General features: G+C 42.2%; 1 protein-coding gene across 2 annotated transcripts in view; it reads right to left on the minus strand.

Moving 5' to 3' along the window:
- LOC144933133 (uncharacterized) overlaps positions 1–4,484 on the minus strand; it is a 47,708-nt gene extending 43,224 nt beyond the window's left edge. The window contains exon 1 of one of the 2 annotated variants that reach the window (XM_078857716.1): positions 4,397–4,484. In XM_078857716.1, the coding sequence (XP_078713842.1) occupies positions 4,397–4,418 (22 nt within the window). In that variant the 5' untranslated portion in view covers positions 4,419–4,484. Of the gene's footprint in view, positions 1–4,348 lie in introns of both variants that reach the window. The other variant, XM_078857715.1, reaches the window with a different exon arrangement.
- Between the last annotated feature and the right edge of the window lie 3,737 nt (positions 4,485–8,221).

Genomic DNA, 8,221 nt, shown 5'->3' on the forward strand with positions numbered 1-8,221 from the left:
GACCTTCTCGGAATTTCATTTCCTACTTGGCCTTTTATTTGTTTCCCCTTGGAAACTATTTCCAACGTTACAAATGCAGTCTCTTCACAAACACTTTCCAGTGGCTGACATTCTTACACACACAGTCTCTTTTATTAGAAGAAGACAAACAATTCTAGATTTGAAGCTTTCGTGACTGCAATGATTCATATTCTCAGGTTTTTTCGGTAAAGTCACGTAGGTAAAACATTAAAAGTAATGAAAGTAAAATAAAAACAAAACAAAAATAAAAATAAAATTCACGACGTTTCGGAGGCAACACAAGCAAGTTATAAGGGATTACATTTTGAATCATTGCTTCACTTGATGCAGCTAATCTGGCTGTGACGGTCCCACCTGATGACGGAGACTTGTGTTGCCTCCGAAACGTCGTGAATTTTATTTTTATTTTTGTTTTGTTTTTATTTTACTTTCATTACTTTTAATGTTTTACCTACGTGACTTTACCGAAAAAACCTGAGAATAAGACAAACAATAATAATGATAATAATGCATGTGTTGTTCAGACTAAAAATGGATGTGATATTATAGTATCACATAATGAAAGTGGCAACTGACAAGTCATCTAAGGTCTCACAAAAACATGACACGAGTAAAATGTATACAATTTATCAAAACCATTTAAATCGACGGAACATTTCCACTAAGATTACATAAAGTAACAAGATACAAGTCAGAAGAGTCAGGCAGAGAATCACAATCAATGGCACAAGATTAATTACCCAAAAAATAGATTTTATTTTAAAAAAAAACATTGTTGGAGGGATTAAACTGGTAAGCACGGAATACCGAGCACACCGACTGAATGTGGGCCAGGGTTTAAACTACGATATAAAGAAGTCAGCACAAGACGGTTGGAGTGCTTTTAGAAAATAGGATTTTATACTGAAAAGCAATATGCCATGTGCCTTGAGCACATTTTCCAATCAGTATATATGTATTCAAATATCAAACAGCAAAGATAGAGTTATATTTTTTGGCGAAATGTTGGGAAAAAAAATGTTAAGTGAAATTTGTCAAAATATTTGTTGTTAAAAGAAAAAAGGTTGAGTTAAACCGAAAAACAAGTTGCTCTTAAAGCAAGACATTCCAAAACATGTTTGAATAGATTTGATATCAACACGATGTATGGCATCTATTGATATGAACATATATTTATGTAAATGTTCAAATAATATTACAATTGTGAATATGGTGTCACGTCATTATCTGAAAACAATTCTAGCAGCTAGCAGTGCATCACCCTGGGGGAGGACATCACCTGAGAGTCACTTCAATTGACCACTTTATCCACAGTGGGTACACTTCTCAAAGACCCTGCAAAGAGCATCCATCTCATGTCAAACTGAAAATGTTTATTCCTATGGGATTAAATTTAACCAAATTAAGAGGAAAAATCCATCTTATTTGATGTGTCGAGCAGTTATTAGTGATCAGACTGAGGTCATCAACGAGCTCCACTTGAAAAACCCCGCTTAACACAAGTGGCTTCCAAACTTTAAACTCTGGATCACAATGTTCTGACATTGTATTATTCTCATCAACCAACCGCCCCCCCCCCCTTGATGTTTTGAGATTTGTAAAGTAAATTTGAATAAACAAGCTACAGTATTTGATTTTTCTTGGAAATATTTTTTAATGTAATTTTTGGCTAAAACTTTTCTTGTGTAGAAACAATCCTGCTTACACTAAGCCCATTGACACTTTACTTTGAAGAAACTTTCCTGACTCAACCCATGCTGTATGGTGCCGGTAAAAGGGAATCCTTATCCCTTGGCTTTGCCTTCATCAGCCGTGGCTGGAAATCAAACTCAGGTCATCGGGTTCACAATGTAGTGGGCTAACCACTGCTCCACCCCATGCGAACTATACTTTGTGTTGAAGTGAAAGTAAAAGGTAAATGCTACGTCTCATTACTATTTATATGGCAGGTTGCCCTTTGAATGAAGCCGCAAGGCTAAGAGGAGGCGTTCGAAACGTGATAACAAAATAAAATCAACATCCCATTCACCAAAGGGATTATATACACGCATACACCTGTGCAAATGTCAGTCCGTGTGAACATTTCGTACCGCGTGACCGGGTGGTGAGTGACAGCAAAAGATGCTCAAGTAAGCTCGCTCAGAACCACAGAGATAACACAAAGCTACAACAGCGCACCACCACCCACAACAACAACAACAAAGTACGTGTGGAATTAATAATCATTCCAGACCTGTCTTGCTCACCAATAGCTCGCACACCATCCCCACAGCACACGGCAACACACGGTATCCATTAAGCCATGCGTGCGATGGTTGCTTTGGGCACACATGTGCGGTCAACACGAAACTCAAAAACAAACGTCTGGCTTCACCCAATACCCACGTGTGTACATTCCTGTGGATATTAAATATTTATTTTCCTGAATATCTTCATTTAGTCTGTAGGCACCTTTGACAGAATGTAACAACCCCATTCGAACACATCCAGATAAAACCACCTCTTATTTTCATGTATAGTATAGGCCAGCATTAAGAATGTTATGCCAGAGCAACACGTGATTCATTATCAAAGGACCAACACAACAACTGCTCGGGGAGAGATGGAAACCTGTTGGCCAACAAACGTATCATTCATTCTTTTCCGTGCAATGTCGATGTGTGCTATGCTGTGCTGTCACATGCAACCACAGCTGGAAAGGGTCACGGTCAACTTCACAGCGATGCTGGTGTTAACAGCACAGCTGCGCATTTATCACAGACATCGTTAGGTGTTCCTGCCATGGACTTTTTAAAAATAAGAAACTTTCAAACATACAAAAACCATTCCCTATCATAACTCATGGAAAGGCTTCTATTATGGACACATGTTTACCTCGTTTTATGCTGGTTCGTTTGTGCGATTCTGCGTATATGCAGCTAATCTATTACTACCCAAAATTTGCGAAATGCGGTTAAAATGCACTCGTATGCATCTTTGCGATCGGAGGCGGAACAACATTGTGTGTCGTGCGGTTTCGCTTTGTACGCAGTTTTGTTGGAAAGCATGTATCGCACAAAGCGAGAAAACCTGCATACATGTGGTTACATATACATAACCACAATTCCTTGCTTTTGACTTAAAAAAACAACAACAGGCAAACCAACCAATACATGGAATTAATGCCTTTTGGAACATTTAAATGTGGAAAAGCAGATCGGACAGTCCTGCATTGTTAACATGCTAAGTGAAGAATGGCTTTCTCTACAATGCTTAACATCCTGCAGTTGCACACCATGACATTATTCATAATAAAGGTTTTTGGTTTAGATCGCATAAGTATAAATGTGTCGAAACCCTCCACCTCCCGACACGCCCAATCAGTAAAGGAGTTGTGGCGTAAACAAAATGCCAAATAGTTACGACCTCGAATAGTTGGTTATCGACACATTTATACTTAGGCGATCTAACCCAAAAACCTTTATTATGAATATTCCGCTGTAGGCAGAGCAGTTACGCAGACATGTCCGATTCGTCATGTGGAGACAAGGTACACATTTCGACTTAAAACTTTCGTGACTGCAGGGATTCATATTCGTGGTTCTTTCGGTAAAGTCACGTAGAAGGGAAATAATAAAATAATAAAAATAAAACAATAAAATTCTCACGACGTTTCGAATGCAACACAAGCAAGCATAATCAGGTGTGCTTTTATTATTTTATTATTTCCCTTCTACGTGACTTTACCGAAAGAACCAAGAATAAGGTCCACATTGTTACCAAGGACTTATGTCTTAGTGGCAGACAGCAGCAGCAAGGAGACAGGAGTTTATAGGAGACAGTTGTTGAAGCTGGCCGAGCGATGCCACCAGCAGACAACTCTTCTAACTCAACAAAGAAGCGCTATTCCACAGGCTACTCTTGAATACCTTTCTCAAGTTCACTTACGCTTCAGACTCCCCCCCCAAACATATTGGCACATATATCAAATAACGCAGTTTTAATTAGTTGCGTTGTGCCCGTAAAGCTGTTGGTTTTAAAAAGCTGTTCGTAAGGCACATAATAAAAAAACCCAACTAAATTCCAATTTCACGCTAGTATAGTGACATTACATGCACTGCTAAAAATAATTTGTACAACTTACAAACACGATGTGCCGCTAAGCAACACGTCCAGACAGAGTGCAAGCCATCCACAAAGCTGCAAAAATCATATCTGCTCACAGCAAAACATTAACAGCGAAGCAATAACAATGACTCAAAATGGTTTAACTTAGACATCGATTTTTTCTTTTACATATTATGTTGTCATTACGAACTGGAACTGCAGGCACACGTTCAGAACTCACGTGGGTGTTTTTTGAGTGTGGAGTGATGGCAGAAAATCTCTCGCTCACCCAAGCGACCACGGCAGGTCATGTGCTCCCGCCTCGATTAGAACCGCGCTTTTGTGCAGTGTTCAGACCCCGCTCTCACTCCCACCGCCCCCGCAAGTTGCCCTTAGCTGCACGAACGCTCCATTCCCTGCCTCCCTCTTCCCCTGAAACCCAACCACTGCCTTCACCAACCCCGCGGCACGTGGGCCCCCCGCCTGTGTTTTGGTGTCACTTGCTGAGCTTAAGCATGCATGGCATACATGCCATTCAAACACTACAAGTATTCTTACGTTTCTGCATAGAACTACATACGCACGATGCTGATCGAGTGATTTAAATTGTAACGATTTTCTAGAAGGGCTGTAGGCGACAGAGAGCTAAAATTCGGCAAAAGTCCAGTCGAGTCGACTACTTTTTGAACAAGAAATATCCAAAAATCGAAAATGTCTAATTTGAGATCCCCAAAGTAAGACCAAAGGGACCGATTGGTTTTACTCATAGGGCAGGGTCAGCCTAAAGTGTTTTCTTTGTTTGAAGTCTTGTGAAAAACACACATTCAACTACATGATGTGTATTTATGCATGTTGAACTTCTTTCGCACCGTACTAATCGGAGGCAAGGGATCCCCATCATCAGTAAACAAATTAATATTTCTCCCGTGCAGTGCAATGCTAATGTCAATAGATATAGCGGGTGAAGCCAGCTACTGGTTACCAGTGTGTGTGTGTGGATAAAGTCAACAAAAGAAATGTCCACGTACAGTACTTGGACAAGCACTTGGCAATGCTAATCGATGGCAATTCGTACGGCGACAAGTTGCCGTGTCACGTGATAGCCACTGCTGCTTTCCTACAAAGGGGGTTCTCATTTAGTCGGATCGAGAGATGATGGGGTGAGTCGATGTCCGATGAGGAGTTGAAAGCACGACCTTCCACTTATGAGTGGGGGTGCTCTGCCAGTGTCTCTTGGTGGGATCTTTCACGGTGACATGCAAAGTTATTCATGTCATTAAGTGTCCTCAATGGCAGAGCCAGGATTTTCAGGTGGGGGGGGGGCAACCCCTCCAGCAATGAAACATGATAGAGGAGTTGTTAGTAAGGACGCGTCCCTTGCTTTTTATTCGACGCGTGTGCGGAGATGGCGCAGCCATCGATCGAGGGTCGAATTCGAAACGCGTTGTGTGATCGGCATCGCGCTCACTGAAGGTGAATGCCTTCAGGGAAGTCGTGTCCTGTATACGCAACTGGGCACAATTCTGAGTCACTTATAACTGGTTTGCCGTTACTTATTGCCAATTATGGACTCAGACTATTGTCATATCATCTCATGCTACACAGTGGCAGTGGGGGTCGCAAAATGCCGATTTATTACTAACTAGCTTTACTACCCGGGACTTGGATGTACCTTTGTCTCCCCAGTGGCGATGTTCACACACCACACCAGGTACTCGTTTGAGGCCGAGTCGACCTAGGGGAGGCCCAGGACCGGTTCAAATAATCGTCACCGGTGGTGGCCGTGAGCGGGAATCTAACTTGGGTCGTGGGTTCGTAGCGCGGCGCGCTACCCGCTACACTACAATGCGTTACGCTTCCACGTGCGCGGGTCACGTGACAGGTGTGACGTCACAGCTCACTTGCCGTGCAAAAAATGAATGCATTATCGAGCCCCCCCCCCCCCCCCCAAAAAAGTGTATTTTTATGTTTGCATGGTGTCCAGTTTGGAAAGTACCCACATGCAAAATTTCCAGTTTGTTGCATGTCGGGAAGTACGCTAAATATTGTGAACAGACACATTCACAACTTTGCCTTTTATATATATGGAGATAAACCCCAATGATCCGATCGAAATGAGGGATTTCGATCGGATCATTAGGGGGGCACGTGCCACCCCCCACTGGCTCCGCCAGTGAGTGTACTATACTGGTGATAAGCATTAATTACATGGAAAATCTATACATTCCCTGTGTGGTATGTTTCACATATCAATGTAGAAAACATGTTTTGAGTTTATTTCAAGAAGGGTTGAAGCTTTGTATCTATACAATATGCACGTTTACTCCAGATCACCTGAATCACGTACAGCCCTTTGCATATCCACCAATAGCTGAATGCCTCCTGATGCTGTATCGGCCATAGGGGCTGTTTCAAAATACTTCACCACGATAGCCAGTGGCGAATGGTGTGAAGGGGGGACCCAGGACTGGTTCGCATATAACTCGCAACTGATGTGATAGTTGGATGGTAAATTAAACTTAGGTCACCGGGTTCGTAAAGCAATGGCAAACAACTAACCATTACTTCTACGCAAAATCACAATGGAACGCATGTTATATTTCTTAGCACGGATAGTTTGCCCCAGTGTGCAGGTGGTTTGTCCTATGGATAAACTCTGCCCCACCATAGAAAGGTGGAATTTCCACGACTGGCTCAAGGGCTGTAAACAGGAGATGAGCACTGCCTCAATTTAGTAAATAACCTTGTGCAATTATACGGGTCTAAATCCATACAGTTCATTAACGTTGCTCCACTTTTCATTTCCACAATCAAGAGGAGTCTAACGGTCTTGAACAGAAACTTCACAACAAACGCAGCTTCATGCGCCACTGGCAGGTTGCAGCCATAACAAATTCAATTCCATAAATACGAAGATTATTTTCGACAAAGTTCACAACGCCGTTTGTTTAGAATCCAGAAATATCCTGACATTAACAAACTCCCCGTTGACCGCTTTACGATTCTTAATTTGGTCAAAGAGCCTGTCCCGAGGTTTAATATTGCTCATGCACAAAGTATTTTATTACGTCTATGTTCACGATTATTCTTGCATTCCGTTGTTGCTCCCTCGCATAGCGCACTGTAACTAAGACTCCACAAGCCTGTTGGGCTTTGCCAAGCTTCCGTCTTGAACCCAAAACATACGAAGCTGCTAAACAGTACACGAGCCCGAACAAAAATAAACCAACTCTCACCACATGGCCATGCAAGCACAACAACTACAAATATCGTTACTCAGGGTCAACAGTAAGCACTTAATGTGCCTGGATTTGAAACCCCTAAGAGGGAAATCACTCAACAAGGGAACCGTGAGTTCACCTCAACTTCTTGGGAGCAGCTGTAGCTTGTGTGGCTTATCCGATCAGCCAAGTTTCCAACACAGAGGAACAGAACAAAAGTACTCATTTGCAATCAGTTTCAGTAATACATGTATATACACGGGCGGTCAACATTGATTCTGGCCTGCAGGTGGCTGCAGGTGGCTGGAGGGGCTCTCAAGTCATCGAGGTATGCACACGAGCCACATGGATAATGGGAGGCCCCGTTGCAGACTTGCTCAGTATAAAATACACATTGTTGCCCTTTACAGGTACGGCATTTCAAAATAAGTGTTGCCATCGAATGTGGAGCGCCTCGTATTTTACGTTTCGAATTTGCAACACGTCCTCCTCCAGCAGTTGTTTACAGTGTAGACCGTCGTGTAATAACAATGCCACTCAGGGTGGAGTTTTTCCTGCCAGTTTTATACTAAGTACCCACATTGTACCAGTTGTCATGCAGTAAAGTTGTACCAACATTGGAAATTCCTTCTAATGTGCACCCATGTCCAACATTTATTGGAAGTGATCTTTGCTGCACATCATTTCCTGCTGCCACTCCTGATGACTGTGACTCCCTTTCATTCAAGTGATGGTATATGAATGATTGTGAAGTCAGATTTCATGAAAACATGTCTCAATAGTCCAATTCACTGAGTGTGCCGACTGATTTCACTTCCCGTTATGGTGCTCTGTGACAAGTAAAAGTTAAACTTGTTTTTTTTTAGGACAAGGTATTTACACTGTACTCTTCT

The sequence above is a fragment of the Lampetra fluviatilis genome, chromosome 6 (assembly GCF_964198595.1).
Source record: "Lampetra fluviatilis chromosome 6, kcLamFluv1.1, whole genome shotgun sequence".
In the NCBI taxonomy this organism is placed as follows: Eukaryota; Metazoa; Chordata; class Hyperoartia; order Petromyzontiformes; family Petromyzontidae; genus Lampetra; species Lampetra fluviatilis.